This window comes from Mirounga angustirostris, unplaced genomic scaffold (assembly GCF_029215605.1).
Source record: "Mirounga angustirostris isolate CCGP_5_RB_7025 unplaced genomic scaffold, mMirAng1.0.hap1 SCAF_3, whole genome shotgun sequence".
Lineage (NCBI taxonomy): Eukaryota > Metazoa > Chordata > Mammalia > Carnivora > Phocidae > Mirounga > Mirounga angustirostris.
In genome coordinates this window covers 98,359,205-98,378,779 of record NW_026991711.1, presented here as the reverse complement: position 1 = coordinate 98,378,779, position 19,575 = coordinate 98,359,205, and the positions used below count along the sequence as shown (strand labels likewise).

The 19,575-nt window shown below is 40.2% G+C and overlaps 1 protein-coding gene across 1 annotated transcript in view; it reads left to right on the top strand.

Annotated features, from left to right (window-relative positions):
* The first annotated feature begins 5,952 nt into the window (after nucleotides 1-5,952).
* LOC135363795 (inactive dipeptidyl peptidase 10-like) overlaps nucleotides 5,953-19,575 on the top strand; it is a 340,497-nt gene continuing 326,874 nt past the window's right edge. Inside the window, exon 1 of the mRNA XM_064585816.1 lies at nucleotides 5,953-6,152. Within this exon, the coding sequence (XP_064441886.1) occupies nucleotides 6,081-6,152 (72 nt within the window). The 5' untranslated portion in view covers nucleotides 5,953-6,080. The remainder of the gene's footprint in view (nucleotides 6,153-19,575) is intronic.

Genomic DNA, 19,575 nt, shown 5'->3' with positions numbered 1-19,575 from the left:
TGTTTTGGGAATTACATAAGGGGAAAAGTCAGTTAACTATTATGAAATCTGAGTGTAAGAGATGTCTTAGTAATAATGTACTTTCCAAGGACAAAGATAAAGAGGTATTTTGAATTATTAGAAAATCTAGTCTTAGTTATGAAAACGAGGAATACCAAGTTCAGGGAAATTTATTCATCAAAGGCTAACTCACTACATGAAAAGGGGAAATGTTATGCCAGTGTTTCTAAATACTCTTCCACATCTGACAACCTTTCTGTCATTTGGCGACAGAATCTGATTTGGAAAACTTTATTTCATTTCTAAAGAAATGTGAAGATCAGACCAAAAAAATATCAGCCAAAAAAGATAGGTCTTTTTTTATTTTTATTTTTGCTATGCAAACATAACTAATTCATTAAATAAATACTCTTTAAAAAAAATCAAACTCAGACCCCTTGTCAAGCATCTAGTGGGTAAAAACAATGACAACAGGTAAATTTCACACATTCTTTTTATTTTATTTTATTTTATTTTTAATTTTTTTATTCTTATGGTAATCCCCATACATTACACCATTAGTTTTAGATGTAGTGTTCCATGATTCATTGTTTGTGCATAACACCAAGTGCTCCATGCAGAACGTGCCCTCCTCAATACCCATCACCAGGCTAACCCATCCCCCCATCCCCCTCCCCTCTAGAACCCTCAGTTTGTTTTTCAGAGTCCATCGTCTCTCATGGTTTGTCTACCCCTCCGATTTCCCCCCCTTCAGGCAAGCGCTGTGAATTGTGCAAGACTGTTGAATCTCAGATCTGTACCTCTGAAACAAATAATGCAATATATGTTAAGAATTTCACACATTCTCAAATTGTTTTGATGTTGATTCAACTACATGTATGGAGAGAAAATATTACACAGAAAAATCATACCCATTGTTTTCCTGTCTTAATACCATTATATATGTCTTAGAAGGGCTGTTTGGTTAAAGAAGATGTGAGGTGTGTTAATATAACAACTAAGCAGACTCTACAGCACTAGGTCTCATTGTGAGTGAGCAGTTTGTCAATATCTTCAAGTCTCTAGTGAGCAACAAGAATGGCTCTCAGGATATTGCAACTCTGTCTGCTTCCACCAGAGATCATAATTGGGCTATGAATTTTTACAACAGGAAAGTCTTCCTGTCACAGAGACTGACAAAAAGTTTAGTTATATTAATGCCCCAAGAATCTCTTAACAGTATGAGTCGTGTACAGAGTTATCACTTAAATATGTAGTAACTTTACTTCTTTTTCTTTCTTTTTTATTCTTTTTAAAATAATTTTTTGAGATAGTTTACTAGTTAGAGCTTCTAAAATATAGCTTGTTTTTGAGGATTGCTCAACATACTGGTTTTCTGCCCAAAGACATGATGTGCACTTTGGGAAATTCAAGAAGCCGAGTGAGGTGAGTAGAGGTGATTGATAAATCGAAAGCAAATGATAGCAGAAGATGTGAACTAAAGCTATTTCTTGATCTGTGAAAAGCTAATTGGACACATTTCAGGCCAGGTCTCTGAAGGCACAGCTCATGAACTCTGTCTTCCTGATGCTGTGCTCATTAAGGGCACTCAATAGAGGACTGGCTAATGCTAGGGAAATCCCCATCAAGGTGACACTGAAGAATTACCTCAGGAAAGAGAGAGTAGAGAAGGAAAAGGTAAGGAGAGACTCCAGGGCACTAGCAGCTTACAGAGTCCTATTTGCCTTATCGGATTTATCTGAAACTGAAGGATTTATCTCTAAAGGCTACCCTGCTTCTCAAAATCTCAAGGGACTTTGGTCTTTCTCTAACATATCAGAGTTTAGCCAGCCAGGCCTTGTTATTGGTGGTTGTTAAAGTAAATTTGGGATTTGGGGGTCCTGGGTCTACTATTTGACATGGAAGACTGAATACAGCACATATGACTAAAATATTTCTGGAACATCCTGTGTTTGCCACTGATGCTTAAACATTTTCATGATTATCTTGAATATATTTATCTAAATTTCATCACCCGTCCTCAATTATTCATGTTAATAATTCTAGGTAAAATGAAATGTACTGAATTGGTATCTCACTTTTAAAGAATCAAATATCAGTGAAAGACATTGTAGATGTTCACAATATTTTATGCAAGAAAATTTTTGAGGGACTTTGGAAATTCCTATCAGTATGTTGAGGATGCAACATGGTAGGTTATATCTACATGGGAACCTGAAACTAGGATTTGAGTCCATGAAAATTTTCAGAAGGAAGTGATAAAATCTAAATCCTAGAAATCTTCCTGAATATGTTGCAAAGTTTAGAAATTTATAACCTAAAATAGAAGGAATTTTGCTGGTCAATCTCTAGGCCTTTTGCAGTTATGAGAGTCTGATTCCATTCCATAAAAACTAGGAAAACTTCTTTTACCATTGTATCAGGATTTTAAGTTGTATGGTATCCGTGAGTTAGTTCATCAAACATATGAGGAAAAGTACTCAAAAATATTCTGTTAATTTCTACAAAACTCTTTAAATCTTTAATTTTCAGAAATGATACACTGTAGAGAGATATTTAAGTTTCTGAATTTTAAAAGTATTATCAAGGCAAGAATTGTTACTATGCATTTATGTAAACTAGAGAGTGTGAGGGAAGTTTGGTGGATATTAAGTTAGTCACTTCATAAAGAATCCTTATCTATTGAATTTTTTGTACTTTTCTAAGCATTTAACTGACTCCTGCTAAAATTTAAACATATATAAGTAATTCATCATTTCAGATGATAGTCTTTTGATTTGTAAAATTAAGATCTCTCATAGAATTTTAGGGAAGGAAAGAATCTTGTTGGTCACCTGGTCTAAAATGTTTAATTTTGCCACATAAGGAAGCAGAGGCAGGAGCTAAGTGACTTCACTTTTGCCCATACCTCCATTCTGTGATGAAGCTAAGGCAGGAGCCCATTCTGCTGAGATGTAGGCTGGCACATTGTCCTCTTATCCACACTGCACTATGGTTATTTCTACTCGATTAGATATATTTTGCAGATGTTTGATTATAATTTTTTTAATGACAACTTATTATCAGAAGCCATATACAACTGAGCTGCGGACATTCTCTCTTAGAATGGAAGGTATTCCTTTACTTTTTTCTTCTTGGACATTAGCATTTTTTCTTCAATAAGAAATGAAGTAGAAAATCCTACATTGTAATTCCAGTGCATCACATTTCAAAAAGTAGTTTTTAAGCTGTAAGTTACATATGATTAAGTTTTAATTCATGTCCTTAACTTAGACCCCAACAGATATAAAATAACGCTTTCAGCTTAGACAAAATAACCCATGCAAAAAGATGGACTCAAATCAAAGAAACTTTCCTTTAAAAAGTGATATATATACACATATACACATTATACATGAAACGTATACAACTTACGTCTTTGTAACCACAAAGGAGATTTTATAATGAATACTGAAAAAGAATGCAAGTTGAACAGTTGACTTCAATCAAATAAATAAATAATCAAATAGGCTGAGAATAATTCCCTCTTGTCTATGCTTGTCCTGTGTCAACAGAAATCTTTGCACATAAACTTTCAAATCAACTGTCCAAAATGGAAACACATTCAAAGGATGAATGTACTAAAATGATAAGCAGAAGAGCAAAATATAAGGATAGAAACATTTTTGGAATAATGTAGACCCCTTTCTCCCTGGGGTGGTGGAAAAAAATGTGGGAAAATAGAGATTGCCATGTTTACTGGACAAAATACTCAATAGCTATTATACCAATGTTTCATTTTTTTAAAATATTTATTTGAGAGAGAGAGCTCCAGCAGGAAAGAGAGGGAGAAGCAGGCTCCCCACTGAGCAGGGAGCCCTACGCGGGGCTTGATCCCAGGACCCTGGGATCATGACCTGAGCCGAAGGCAGACCCTTAACCAACTGAGCCACCCAGAAGCCCCTCATGTTTCATTTTTAAAGATTTATTTATTTTATTTGGGGGGGGGCACAGGCACCCAGTGGGCCAGAGAGCAGTGGGAGGTTGGGGGTGGGGGAGGAGGGGCAGAGGGAGAAAGAGAATCTCAAGCAGACTCCCCACTAAGCCTCAATGGGCTAGGGCTTGATCTCAGGACCCTGAGATCATGACCTAAGCTGAAATCAAGAGTACCACACTTAATGACTCAGCCACCCAGGCAGCCCCCCAACCATGTTTCATTTTTAAAATTTGCTTTATATTTTTACAAATAGCAAAGTCATTCCTCTCAAAAAACATTTCCATTGGACCAACACTATTAGAAGTCACTCATAATATGCACTGGACTACTTATTTTTGAAAAGTAAGCTTTCATCACCCAAATCCCACCTTTTTGAAGAAAGAAAATCATATTTTTATTTTCTAATCTAATCAAACCTAGAGATCACCACTTTTTTTTTTTAAACATATTTTAAAGGAACTGTTGTCACAATATTTAGGACAAGTATGATGGACGACTCACTAACAGGCAGGAGCACAACTCCTATTATCCTAGGATAGACCCTGTCTAGGAAGTGGCCAGTTCATGGACTGAGTAACTCAGACAAGGGTCGGGGAGCCAGGCTTAGCCAATAAAAACAAACTCAAGGCTACTGGCCACCCTCCCCCATCCATATGCTTAATCCCTTCCCACTGGAACCTTGTCAGAACCCTGGTGCTAAGTGCAGTAACATCTGGATATTAACTCCCTCCAGCCTCTTCTCTGGTGAGCAATCTCCAAAAACCTGTGCCTGAGACTGGGAACTGCTTGTTGTCCATCTGTTTTGGGCAGGTCCTTTCTAGCAACAGGGAGAAGTAGTAATGCATCTAGATGAAACTGGTGGACTTTGTGTGTTATACCCACTCACAGAAATTCAACTTCCAAAGAGTTAAATTGACTCTTCGATTCATATCCCTGCTCCAGGCTCCCAGTACCCACAGTAGCAGGTACACTCCTTGCAGGCAGGGAATTTGGTAAGTTTGTCTAGGTATTTAGTCTCTTTTCCTTGCAATCCCTCCAAGCCTTGCAGTATGTTTGACACATGATAGGTGCTCAGAAAACTTTGAAGGGGAGAGGGTTGTGTTAAGCCAAGGGAAGGTTGTAGAAGGGACTTAAAATTTGAAGATTTTTCTACGTGTCCTAGAAAAAAGGATAAAACAAAGTGAGTAGTAGAATATCATCATTAGTTATTATTGTTTGTAATGCACCTTTCGGAATTCCACTGGCAGCTGGTCGGGGCGGGGGGGTGGGAATCCAGGCTGGAGGCTAAAGGATAAGGCCAACCGTTGCCACAGATCGAGAGACGCAGAGCCTCGGTCCATAACGTGGGACCAACACTTGGGTCCCGACAGGTGTTGGCAGCCCCAGTGGGCCTCTGGGCCCCTAGTCCCCAGCTGCCCCCTGCCTTTTCTGAGCGCTGGAGCATGCCCAGTGGCAGCGATCGAGCCACCGAGGGCTTTGCACGGGCGCGCTCCGCTTCTCCGGGTTTTAGCAGGAGCCCGCGGGGGGCGGGGGTGGGGGGAGCGAGGGGGCCCGCGGAGCCCAGCCGCCTTGGCCGCGCTTGTGAGGAGCTAGCGCGGCGCGCAGGGCGCTCTCCCGCGTTGCGGTTGCTCGGGAGATGCTGGAGCGGGGCGCCGGGCTGCTCCACCTGGCGCACTGAGCGCGGCGCGGGGAGCCCCCGGGGGCGGGCGGGGGGCGCGGACTGCGGTAGAATGCTAGCCGGGTTCCTCCGGCGCTGTGAGACGTCGCTCGAGCGCGGTCAGGTGCCTCTCGCTGCTCCACTAACTTGCCACTCGGTCGTGTTTGATCTCCGAGGTTCTCTACGCTTTGGGGCGGGGGGGGGGCGGGGGGAGTGGGGAGTTCGAGGGTCTGCGGTAGCCGAAGGAGGGATCTTGCAGGGGGAGCCTGCCTGGTGCCGCTCTTCTTCCCCTCCCTGTCGCTCCCCTCCCCCCACCCCGTCGCTGCCGCTGTCCCTTCTGCCAGTTCGGAGAGCGTCGGGCTCCTGTGACATGCGGTCGCTGCCAAGTGACGGTCCCCGAGTCTGAAGTGCCCGCGAGGAAGTGAGCGGCAGCGCGGGCCGCCGGCGATGACCGCCATGAAGCAGGAGCTGCAGACCACCCCGGGGGCCAGGGCGAGCCCGGCGCCGCCGGCGGACCAGGTGAGAGGTGGCGGCCGCGGCCAGGCCCTCCCGGGAAGGGTGGCTCCAGTCGGCGCTTCCCACGCCTCCCTCTCCCCACCCTCCCCGCCCCAGTTCCAGCCTCCTCCAGGGACTCCGCAGGAAGTTCGCGCAGCCGAGCGCGCTCTGGGGCCGGGCGAGAGGATGCGCAAGGTGGAGAGCCGCGGGGAAGGGGGGAGAGAGGTAAAGGCTGGGGGTGATCCGGGAGCCCCGGGCAGGCGGGCCACCGAGGGAGGGAGAGGGGCCGGGGCCACGGAATGGGGGCCTCTTGGCTCAAATTAACGCACGTTGGAGGAATTACTGCGCTCCTGGAGGCGTCTACTTGCAGGGTTAGAGCGGGTCTACACGCCGCTGAAACGAGCGAGCGCTGGCCAAAACTACCCCACTAGGAAAATGACCTTTAGGCCGGCAGAGTTTTTGCTTGCTTTTTTCTTTAGAGGAGACCGGGACGGGGCGGGGCGGGGCGGGGGGGGGTGCTAAATGGGGGAAGGAGGTGTACCCTGCATGTGTGGTCTGCTGAGTGGAGCGGAGCTTGGGACTAAAAGGCATTATTATGGGAAGCTGGCAAGGTACTGGCTTTAGTGATTTGTTGGGGCCAGATGTATGTGTCTGCAGAGATGGGGTGCCCTGTACCGGCTGAGGGTTATTTCTGTCCCTTTTCCGTTTTTCCGCACCGGCCACCCCTTTTTTTGTTTTGGTGTTTCGAGATTTGTAGCATAACCGTTCGGTGGATCTTCATCTCGTCTCTGTCCCTGGATTGGGGTGACTCGGGAGTTCGGTGTCGCTTTTTCCCAAAGTTGTAGGGTCGGGAGCGCTGAGGTGCCCTGGCAAAGAGGAGGCAGGCTGTGAGGAGCCGGCTCCAGGTGTTGTCACGTTTACATCAATCAGGGACTCTGAGCCGAGAGGGCAACAGTTAGGTCAGCGGATAACTACGGAAGCACCCGGGTACCCGCTGGGGGCCCTTTGCCCCAAGTGCACTGTTGAAGGCCGCCCGATGCGTTTCTGCCAGAGACACTCCTAGCTCATTGCCAGAGGTAGGGTGAAGGAGGTGCAAGCAGCGAGGTTCCAGTAGCGTCTCCGCTTTTCGCATAGTCTGAGCACTGAGGAGCAAGTGAAGAGAAGCTGTCCAAATCGCCCGAGTGGTGCTGAGGCGGAGGAGGAGATGCCAGGGCTGCTGTTATTAATATTCTAGTCTTGGTCATCCGTCCTGGCTTGTGGTCTCCCTCTTCTCCTCTTCCCTTTCCTCCTCATTTCCCTCACGGACGTTTCACACAGGTGGTGAGGATTGCTCAATGCCTTAAAGCTCCCCCTCCATTTACTGGAGTGAATGTTGCAGTTTTTACAAAGCAGTTGTTTTCTTAAACTAGTCGCTTTACTCCTTACCCTAAGATCAATATGAAAATATTGAAACATTTTTATTGTATTGTCTGTCCCCTCTCTTAACATCTTTTTCCTCTGCTCCCTCCAACACACACCACAAGGTAGCAACTGGTTAGCAGATCATAAAAATAATTTTAGGAGAGGAGCCTGGATTTAACATCCTCTTTCAAGCTGACAGCCCTTAAATTTCATTAACAAGCCGCCGAGGCTCCTTACTGCTCTTGGAGTGATGCTTCCAATAAGAATGATTAGTCAGGTGAGAGTCCCCACATGAAATCTTTGCTCACTACCCTGTGACACCAGCTGGTTACTTGAGGTGCTGCAAACTGCTTGGTACCAGTGGGGTGTGGGGAGGGAGAAGCAGAGCAGACCACACGGAAACTGAAAATGTATATGTAAACAGTGGACAAATATGCACAGTAAAGCCTTTTGTCAGGACTAAGCCGGTACTTAAAATTCATCCGAAGAGAGAGAGTCAAGCTTAAATCCCGTTTTTCTTGTGGACGTTCATTTTGGTTTATGGCCACTTCAGATATTCAGGGAGTGGCCGTTTGCAGAACTCTTGTTTTAATTGAGTTTTTTAAGTGCCTTTCAGAATATTTACATGATTTTAAAATGTCAATGGTATGCATGTTATGCTTGAGTTAAAATGAAAGAGATTGATTTTGCTAGGGGAAGGAAAGCAGAATGAAATATCCATGGCAGCATCCCATTGAAGGTTTTCCAAGCACTCCTAGAAAATATCTTTATCTAGCATATTCTTTGTCTGAAGCTTGACCTATGAAATGATGACCAGATAATGTGGATGATTGCTGTGATTGCTTAAACTACTTGCTCTAAGAGTGCTAAGTTTTTATTAACAGGATTAGTCATTGTGGTCTGATGCTGCACTTGTCATATAACTCTCATGTGGTACTAGCTATAACACTCCCAAATAGACACAAATGATCTGGTTTCTATATTTCTTTAAAAAAAAAGATTCACAAATTTAAATAAAAATATAGCTTTATGAAGTCCTACTTAATGGTTAAAGAGGGGGCATATTCCAGCTAATCACTCACTGTGTATTGATTTTGAGTGATTTAAGCTTTCAAACGTTGCCAGAAAGGTCTTTGGCTTTTCATAGTAGAGATTTTTATGAAATCTCAAAAACGCCTTGTCCTGCAGCCATCAACACCTATTTCCACTTAGAGCACAGTGGAAGACTGTGGTCTTTCCTCTGGGTGAAATGGTTATGAATCCTATAATCTGGTGGTTGTTAGGGTCCTTTAGCGAGCTTGACACCCTCCCCCCCCAGGTTTCATTTCATCTGTGACTCTCCTTTGGGACATTGGTGCCACGACAAGAGTGAGAAGCGGCAACAAGAATAACAGGGACTCTGTGCTTTTATTAACATTCTGAATCATTGGAAGTATTTTTTTTTATCATTTTAGTAGTCTTTCCTTTAAAGCTTCATTGATTAAATGTTTATGAAAGTTGTTTTGTTGTTTTCACGATGCTCCACATTTACAAAATATCTAGATAGATGATTTGATATGGGTAGATACCGTCATTCTGAATATAATCAATATCCCACTTGACATTGAGGGATCTAAAATCTTGAGTGACAAGTTGTAACTTACTGTTTTTAAAAATTACTTCTTGAATGCTTGCCATGTGCAGAGTACTGCCCTCTGGACTGATAACATTTATTAAATGCATTTTTCTGCTTGATGCTCAAAGAAACTTTTTGAGTTTGGTCAATCCTCTGTTCATACAGAGGATTAAAGAAACTAATCAAACTTGTCTTCATAAGTGGTGGAGATGGGACTTAACCCCAGTCTGTGTTACCTAAGATAAAATATGGTTACTGAATTCTAAATCCCCACCTTCTAACTTCTACCCAGTTACAGTTCAACACATTGTTATTAGCATAATGCAAAATAATTGCAAATATTTTGTGTGTGCAGATTTACTTTGAATGTAAAATGGACGAATTTGTTTAAAGCTTCGATTTTAAATGTAAATAATAGCTCTTGAGATTTTTAAAGTTGACTTAATATCTCTCCCATTGATGGAAATAATATAAAAAGAGCCAGGTAGGTCCTGATAAGTACATAGGAACTTAAAAAAAAACATCTTGGTAATGATGGGACTTTCATTAATGAGTGCATTTTTATAGTTAGACCAGGTTTAGAATTTGCCCACATTGCCACCAGGTGGCACCCTTCTGCTGAATCCAATGGGTAAAAATATTTCCTAAAATGTTTGGTGGTCCTCTCAGCTCCAAGAAACCAAACCAAAACAAACTAAAACACACAACAACAACAAAGCCCAAACAAAACAAAACAAAAAACTAGGCAAACAAAAGAAAAACCACAACCCTACTTTCTGAGGTATGACTAAAAAATATATTTTTATAAGCAAAAATTTGGCAGCAAAGACATCATTAGTTATGCATTTCTCTCTAAAAAACATATTCTGGTGGAAAACCAATTTCTTAGGGTTCAGGATGCAGCAGTCTCTTGATGAAATAATTCATGGTCAAAACTGCAATTAAATATGCAATGTGCAAAATGCCTTTTGTAAAATATCTATTGTACTTTTCACTTTTAGGTAATATTAACCCAAAATGTTACCATACAGAAATTAGGATTTATTCTTTTTATTTCAAGTTTGTTGAGGCAAACTTGATTAAAATTTTCAAGTGCATTCTTAATGCAAACTTATCAAAAGTTATTCTTCCATGTTTCCCTGACAAATATAAAAAGATGTCATAATTTAGTCTATAAACTATTGTTTTTAACATAGAACCTTAAAAGTAGTTTTAGAAATCATGTTGAAAAAATATTTAACAGGCCAGTTATTACTCTTCATTCAATATAACATATATAGTATCTAATTGATGGGAGAGTTCTTTGTGGTTTGGTTTACAAAAGATAATTTAGATTGGGTAAAGGAGTTACATAGAAGTCTTTATGACTTAAGAGATATTATACATTTTCTACTATCCCTTAATTTCTTATTACATATATAATGTATATCTCATAACGTGTATATGACGTTTTAGCTACTGAGTTTAGAACATACCACGATACATCCCTTGCTTGTAAACTCCTAATCTCTCTGTTTATTTCAGGGACTGAGCAAATTGCACATTTAAGAAAAATTAAACTATATAAAAACAAATTAAAGAAAATTATATTATTAAATATTAATGCTGCATTATCTTATGAAGTACATTACATTAGAAGCAGAACACTGAAACCAAATTTTTCCTGAGTAAAAAAGAAAGCTATTTAAAAATTTTGGTTCATTGAATCATTTATGATTACATAATGTTACTATTATCTGTGGATTATGCTCCGGAAACCACAGATTCAAGTTCATATTCCAGCTCCACCAGTCATCACTGCTTTCTTGGGCAGGATAACTTACTTTCTATAGTTCATTTGTGAATGGAAGTGACTACAGATCCTTTACATGTTTGTTGTAAGAATTAACTGAAATAATATGTGAAGGCTTTTGAATAAAGCCTGTCTCATATCAAGTGTGCTCTCATTCCCTAGTCTGGGAATAGGAACCTAGAAAAAGCGGGGGAGGGGGGCAGGGGGGAAGGGGAAGGCTTAAAGGATCATCGAGCCGCCTACAACTGGGTATGTTATTTTAACATTTTACAAAACATTGCATTGTTCAGTACAAATTTGTATGATTACATATGAAGTTGCACACACACATACATATTATATTAATAATATATGTTTGGTTTGGACATCAGGGCTGATTTGGCAAACACGCAGACTTCAAAATACTCTATTACATCTCTACTTCCATTCAGTCAAAGCTCAGTTCTTTACTGTCCTACGTTGTAAGGGGCCAAACTGGAAGTAGACATTGGTTAATTCTGACGAACAGGTGAATTAGCTGCAGAATATGTTGCATTCTGTTTTGAGTGTAATACACTTCCTAAGGTAATAAGCATGGAGAAAGGGGATGTTTTAAATCCTCTTTAATATTTAGGTTAATATTTCATACTTGGCATTCCAAGTATAACACTGCCTCCATATATTTTCCTACTTCTCCTACTTGCTGAGTGACTTTACATGTGTTCTAATCAAGTTCATGTTTTACTGCAACGTTATACAGTAGCCCCACCCCCACCCCCATTCGTTGTTCACTGTCCCCGATTTCAGGTCCCCACTGTCAGCTGAGATTCCAGAAGCAGATGATCCTCTGTGGGAGGTAGTGTCAGAAGGTCAGTAGAATAGCCTCACACTCAGTGCCCCATCACTCACCTCACTTCATTTCCTCACGTACGCATTTTATCTTCTCACGTTATCATCATCATCAGAGGTTGAGAACAGTATGATAAAATGAGAGCTCACATTCACATAACTTTCATTACAGTATATTAGAATAGTTTTAATTTGTTAGTTATTGTTGTTAATCTCAGACTGTGCCTAATTTATAAATTGAACTTTATCATGGTTAAGTATATATAGAAAAAACCATAATACATATAAGATTCAAGAGTATTGGAGGTTTCAGGCATCCACTGGGGGTCTTGGAATATATCCAAGATATTTCATGGATGAGGAGGGATGACTAATGAGGGCATAACCTAAGACATGCATCAACTAGGGAAGTTGGAACTTACCCCATCTGAAGACCTATAAAAGGTCCCCAAAAGGGGCAAATAAATAATGGACTGTAAAGATCTTCATAAACACATGTCCTCCTAAATTTAGAAGTGTTTCTGCCCTGGTGTATGCCCTAGTGTATGTTTTAAAGCTTGTACTGACTTGATCCACAAGCTTTTTGGCAATAGGCAATCTCTGTTTTCATTTTCCTAACTAGACAGTCCCTGTTCTCCAAGGCTTTTAAACTGTACATCCTCCACCCTCCACCCCCCTAACTGCTAGAAATTCTTCTCATTTATTATGTATTAACTAAAGGAATGCTTGTTACTTGCAGTATGATAAAGCAAAGTGGGAAGTAGCTTTAGTGGGAAGGATGGGGTTGCTGAAGAGAGAGCTCTTCTCTTGTGGATTCATTTTTGTTGAGCTGTCCGGAATCCTCAGGGTTTCAGACATACTTTATGTAATGGTAAATGTAACACTCACTGCCAGGCTAAATACAGAAAATTTGCTTTTATCCAAAACTGATAAAATATTTTACTTCAAACTGTCCCGCTCAGTAATTGATGTTAAGAGTACCCCTTATAATGTTTTCCATATAATAAAAAATGATTTTCATTTTCTTTTCAAGGTTGGCATGCCCATTTATTTGAAAGCAGATGAAACATTAATTATTTTTTTAAATCAACTTTCAGATAATGTGCTAATTCCATTAACCAAAATAGTATATTCTACAATGTTTTTGGAATTGCCAAATGATATTCAGATTTAATTATATTTTGGGGAGAGGCAACATGATGTAGGATTGGGAACAGAGTCAAAATGGATTTCATATTGAATCTTTCTTCTACCATTCACTGTGCAATCTAGGGCAAACTAATCCCTCTAAAACCATTCCCTCATCTTTAAAGGAAGAAGATGGTGAGACTGTTGCAAGAGTTAGATGCAGTCTGTGTGAATGGACTTGCATAACATCTGGCTGAAGATAGAATTTAGTATTTTTATTCTTGTTGCTACTATGTTTCTAGATTATCCGATTATTTCATGTTTTGCAAAGGCGGTTTTCTATTTACCTTAATGAAAACGCTGAATATATGTATGCGTGGGTGTGTATACATAACAAACATACACCACACATATATACATATACACACACTTATGATCTTAGTATTTGGGATATTTTAGATTATTATAGAGCATTAGGAGGAAATCAATTGATAACAACCTGACTGGTTTTTGCTATTTTTAGATGATAACCTGTTTTCCCCAAAGGCTTAGAATCTTCTTTGAAGTGTTCATGGTTTAATATTCTCTTCCCGGAAGTTTGGGTTTTGAGAAATGACTGACTTAGCAATTCTTTGTCTTTAGGAGCTGATGACATGTTGAGTTGAAATTTAAGAAAAGTTAGGTGAGTGCATAATTAAAACAGACTCTACATCTGAGAGAGCCAAGCCAAGCTGTATATTTTCCAGCTGGGGTGAATATTGACTAATATCTGACTTTCATATTATCACAATTTATCGTAATTACCGATTTTCTGAGGTCAGTACAAAAACTTGTGTATCAGGTTACAAGGTAGCAAATGAAGAAAAGTGAGGAAAAAAGGCATTTTTATTATCTTTATTCTCACCCCTTTTTTGAGAGCTAAATGAAGATTCAATTTCTTATACTGTCTGAAAACCTCTGCTCTGAAAACAATATGACAAACCTGAATTTTATAATTGAGAACTTGAATGGCAGGCTCTCCTGCGATTTATTTTCAAATAATGGACCAGAGAGACCACTTGAAGTTGCATTAATAATGCTTGCACAGGGTTAGCAGTAGATCTTTCCTGTTATTGGTACTTGGGTTTACTTTTGGCAGGAGGAATCAAGTAAGTGAAAACTCTTGATATTCTCACTTCCATTAATCACATCTTACCTCCAGGAAGGGTTTTAATATGACCTAACGAGTGCAAGACATTGCGTTTTTTTTTTTTTTTTCATTTCACATCTTTTGAAACAAGTGCCAGAAAGTCTTTTTTTTTAATAAAATGACCTTTTATTTATTTATTTATTTTTAAAGATTTATTTATTTATTTGAGAGAGAGAGAATGAGAGACAGAGAGCGTGAGAGGGAGGAGGGTCAGAGGGAGAAGCAGACTCCCTGCCGAGCAGGGAGCCTGATGCAGGACTCGATCCCGGGACTCCAGGATCATGACCTGAGCCGAAGGCAGTCGCTCAACCAACTGAGCCACCCAGGTGCCCTAAAGTGACCTTTTAAATCAATGTCTCACAAACTTGCACACTGATTCTTCTACACACCAAAAAGATTAGGAATCAAGACACCTTCTGAATAGAGGTCAGCAATATATCTTTTCAAGAAGAACAATATAGAATTCATGAATTTCTCAAATGTAGAAAGAGGTAATTTGTTTAGATAGATTAGCATATAATTTACATTTCCTAGTGTCTGAGTTTATGAATAGATGGTCCATCTACTCCACTCCCTTTTATGGACTTTTAAGGGAAAAGACTGTGCATTTTACTTGTTTGTTTCTTTTCTAGAGTGCCAGGAAGGGATTATAAGAGAATTATTCCTTTCCTCTGATCCTAGGAATTAGGTGTGTTTCACTTTTTTTTTTTTAAGATTTTATTTATTTATTTGAGAGAGAGAGAATGAGAGAGAGAGAGAGCACATGACGGGGGGGGGGTGGTCAGAGGGAGGAGCAGACTCCCTGCCGAGCAGGGAGCCCGATGCGGGACCCAATCCCGGGACTCCAGGATCATGACCTGAGCCGAAGGCAGTCGCTTAACCAACTGAGCCACCCAGGTGCCCCAGGTGTGCTTCACTTTTTGAGAGTCATATTGGCAGGGATAGGTGGGTGTGCACTGACCTGCCCTTGTTCACCTTTATGGAGGCTGCTGCTTGTTCTGAAATGAGGCTTACCCACCATTAGTGCCACAGTGGCATTACAAGTAGTTCTTCTGCATCTGCCACCCCTTACAAATGTCCATTTGCTTACAGAGTCAGTGCCTCTTATGTTACAGGATGGTAGTTTTGATTCCTTTGTCTCCACTTGTGCCTGCGCCATGTCTAAATCAAATCCATTCCCTTCCACCTCTCTACATTTCTGAGACCAGTCTCTGGCCAAGATTGATCCCCTGATGTCTAAACTACCATGATGTCCACAGTGGCCTTACCTTTCCAGATTCTTCCTTGAAGTGGCCATCAAGTCCTAAATGATGATAGCATTTTTTTTTAAGATTTATTTATTTATTTGAGAGCAAGAATGAGAGAGAGAGTACATGAGAGGGGGGAGGGCCAGAGGGAGAAGCAGACCCCCCGCTGAGCAGGGAGCCCGATGCGGGACTCGATCCCTGGACTCCAGGATCATGACCTGAGCCGAAGGCAGTCGCTCAACCAACTGAGCCACCCAGGTGCCCCAACGATGATAGCATTTTGAGAAGGTATTCTGATTTCTGAATCTAATGTCTTTGTTTTCAAATCAGGAGATATGCCATGGAGAGAGGAAGTGTCTTGTCTCAGGTCACACAGTTGGTTAGAATCAAGAGGCAGTACTTGATTCTGGGCCTCTTCACTTAGGGCCACTTGCTGTGTATCCTGCTGCCAGATTCAGCTGTTGATACAGCACCTTTGTTGGTGTGTTGGTAACACATCTGCCTTGTTAGCACTTGACCGAAGAGTAACTTTAAAAAATTGTCCTTAAAACTTTTGAATCTGTAGGCAAAACTCACTTGACATTCCTTGGTTTTCCCCTGGCTAGTGGTCCTTAGACTTTTAGTACCTGGCCACAAAACTTCGGAGAACCATATATGCATCTTCTCCAGCTTGCCATGACAAGAAGTCACCTCAGTGCCATAAAGCCATTTGGAAAGTAAACTGAGATTCAGTGTTCTAAGGACATGCCAGCTCCTTCCATCACATGCAGACACTGGCATTCTTTTTTTTTTTTTTTTTAACATATAATGTATTATTTGTTTCAGGGGTACAGGTCTGTGATTCATCAGTCTTACACAATTCACAGCGCTCAGCATAGCACATACCCTCCCCAATGTCCATCACCCAGCACACTGGCATTCTTAAACTCTTCCCCTCAGCATGAATGACCTCCCATTGATCTCGACCCTCAGCATTTGAAATTGTAATTCAATAGTGAACAGACTAGTGACTGGATGACTCCCTCCTTCAGAAGGGAAGGGTGTACTTAGGAACTCTGGAAAGCATGTAAGTGAATTATGGTGCTTCCTTGAGAAGTTAATAGAAACAACAGGCTTCTGATTCACTGGATTTCTTGGAAGGTAAGGCTATTTCTAGAAGCTGTGATAATTTTGTCAGAGTACCAAGTTCCAGTACGAGACCTGAGAAACTTTTATGTAGAAAATAAATAAGAATTTTTGAGGGACACAATTCTTTATAGTGGGAAGAACTAGGACTTTCTCTTCATTTAACCTCTGATTAAATTCTCTTTACTATGTTGAACAAGTTACCCAATCTTTCTCTGAATTTAATATTTCACCTGGAAATGGAATGATGCTTACATTGCAGAATTGTTCTGATGATTAGCAGTGAGATAGGTTTATTATCCAGGAGGTGCTGAAAAAATGGCAGTGTGTATTTATTTATTTACTTTTTTGTTATTAATATGTATTGGGCTGCTATACCAAACAGAGGCAAAGTGATGGGAAATCAAGCTACACTGGATGTTGAGGTTCCTACATGTTGGGAATACCAGCTTTAAAGCTCATTTCTCCATTAATTTGACCAAAATTCAAAGCACCTTTAATATTAAACTCCTAATTTTGTTGATATGGAGATTATATGGAAGCATCCTTGTTCTAAAGCAAATATGGATTAGGGGTTAATTAAGAAAATACATGACATCCATTTTTATATTATAAGTACAGGAAAATCAACAGTTTGCATTTTGAAGGTGGAGAACTGAATATGCATTTGCTTTTCCTGAATTTTTTTTTTCTTTTCCCATCCCATGGCTAAATTCTCTTCTCATGCTTATAATGCATTCTACATTTGGAGTGCTGCTTCATTTCTACTCAGAGCTGTAGTCCTTGGGCTGTAACAGCAAATCCAAAAAAAACTAATATAGAATCGCAGATGGTGCAAATATTTGAAAATAGGTAAATACAATCTAGGATTAGCTGCTTGGGCTCAGAAATGTCAGCTTGGTATTGCTTATTGGTCACATAAGGCAGTTTTAGTTAAGGGAAAACCCAGGACAAAAGCATCATGGTATAAAATTGCTGGTTTGGGGCTATGCAACATAACAAACTCATAATTGTTATATAAACTCTAAAATGAGTCACTCTGTAGCAAGGAAAGGTGTTTCAGAGAGGTCACAATGTACCAAGAGGTTATACAGGGGATAAAAAATTAAGCAGATATCATATCATGGAACTGCTGTACAGTACCATCTGCTGACTTCCATTTAAAGCCAATTTTTAAAGAGAAAATATCTATTCTTATGGGTATGCTGTAGGTAGGCACATATTAAATGACCTGAGTGTGAAAACTGACAGTCAAATTACCAGCATCAAATCCATAGATGGTGCTTATTAGTTAGATGTGCTGTGTGTCCCTACTTCTGACTGAGGGTTTGAGATAATGCAATCTAATTTTCCTTCAGTTTTGCCCTTTTAAGAGAGAGAGTTCTTTTTAAAGGATCTTAGAACAAGTATGTTGATTAAGTCACCTCATTTACTGATAAGACAATGGGGAATGATAGAGGCTGACTTGTTCAAGATCGTACCAGTGATGAATTTGGTAGATCAGAAACCAGAGCTTTTCCCTCCTCGGTTGGGAGTTGGTAGGAGACTCATTCAATCATTAGGATCATAGAAATCATTTTTGGTTGAATGTGTGGACATCAGATGGAGAAAAAGTGGATGGGAATTAAAATGGGACGTTTCCAGTTAGTCTTAAGGTTTCTGGGATTTTTTTAATTTAAAATTTTTTTTTCCAGGCAGTAGGTGTAATAAAATTAAATCTATTATATATTGTATCTGGAAGTATCAAGGAGCAGGTGGTCACATGTGTAATGGTTGGATGAAGCCTAAATTTTCTGCCATTTCTCATTTCTCAGAAGACATTGGCAGAAAATAGGAAGGCCTGCAGATCATATGTGAAGGTTTATAGAATACAGCACTGATCCCTCTCAAAGTATATGTTCACAAGTAAAAAAAATCCTGGCTCTCATCTAAATAGATAGTGAAGGTACAGTGAAAATGTATAGTGAACACTTAACTTATTAATAAAGGAACCATGAAGATGGTAAAGCTGGTTCAAAGAGCATTTCAAGGAAAGAGATTTATATAGTCACTCAGGAAAGGAATGACATACAGTGTTTGCAAAATTAGATACTCAACTGGTTAATATCTGACAGAGCATTTAAATCATAACTTTTGTGGTTATCTATAGCAGACAGAAGTGTTTTGCAGCTTCTCTATCTTCTACAATTAATGTTTAAGTTTAGATTGTAGATTTATGGCAAAAGTAAATGGTAAGTGTAAGAAAGGTGTATTTTTCTAAAATTGTACAATACTTGTGTGGACGATTAGACAATAACTCAACCTGATATTAAAAAGATGAATATGCAGGTCATACTTAAGTCTTATTTCCAAGTTTTCAAAAATTTTCTTAACATCCCCTAACTCACAAAAATGGTGCCATCTGGGTATACACTTGATGTCACAGCCAGCTTCTTAGGCAATTTTTTCAAAGCTTTCTACAAGCCCTGTGGAGCTTCAGGTGTCAAATCCGAGTCACCTGCAGTGAGGTCCTGGAATGCAGACAGCCAGCCAGCACGGTCTGTCGGGTTCATCCCAACAAATTGGTCCAGGTGTTTTTGTGGGATGGAAGAGAACGACTTAGTAATTTCAGATAGCTGTCGGAGGAAAAGATGAAGTAGAATAATTGCACACAAGGTGGTGAAAGCCATTCTTGAAGATTCAGTGGAATAAGGTTTAGATCAAGTTGCATGGTGGTAGTTGTCCCTAGAAGATGGCTGCTTGCAGAGCTGCTTTTAGGAGGAGATACCATACCTATCCACACAGTCAGATTTAAGACACGCATACGTTTTCCTTCCCTTGATAATCACTTTCTTTATTGCCACTCAGGAAATAGCTTCTTCTCATCCATCTGCATATATTTGGAGTTCTACCATGACTTAATTTGTTCCTTTGACGGTGACCAAGGGGTGGTAACAATGTATGTGTGACTTGAATGTATTTGTCTCTGTGTAATTGCTTCGTATGGCCTGTCTTGAGAATTATCAGTTAGAAAATGAAGGCTTTATGAATATGAAGGAGTAGGGTCAGGAAGAAAGAAACATAGAAATGGGTCTGGAAATCTCAAGAGAGAATCACGACTTGCAAATGAAGCAAGATACTTC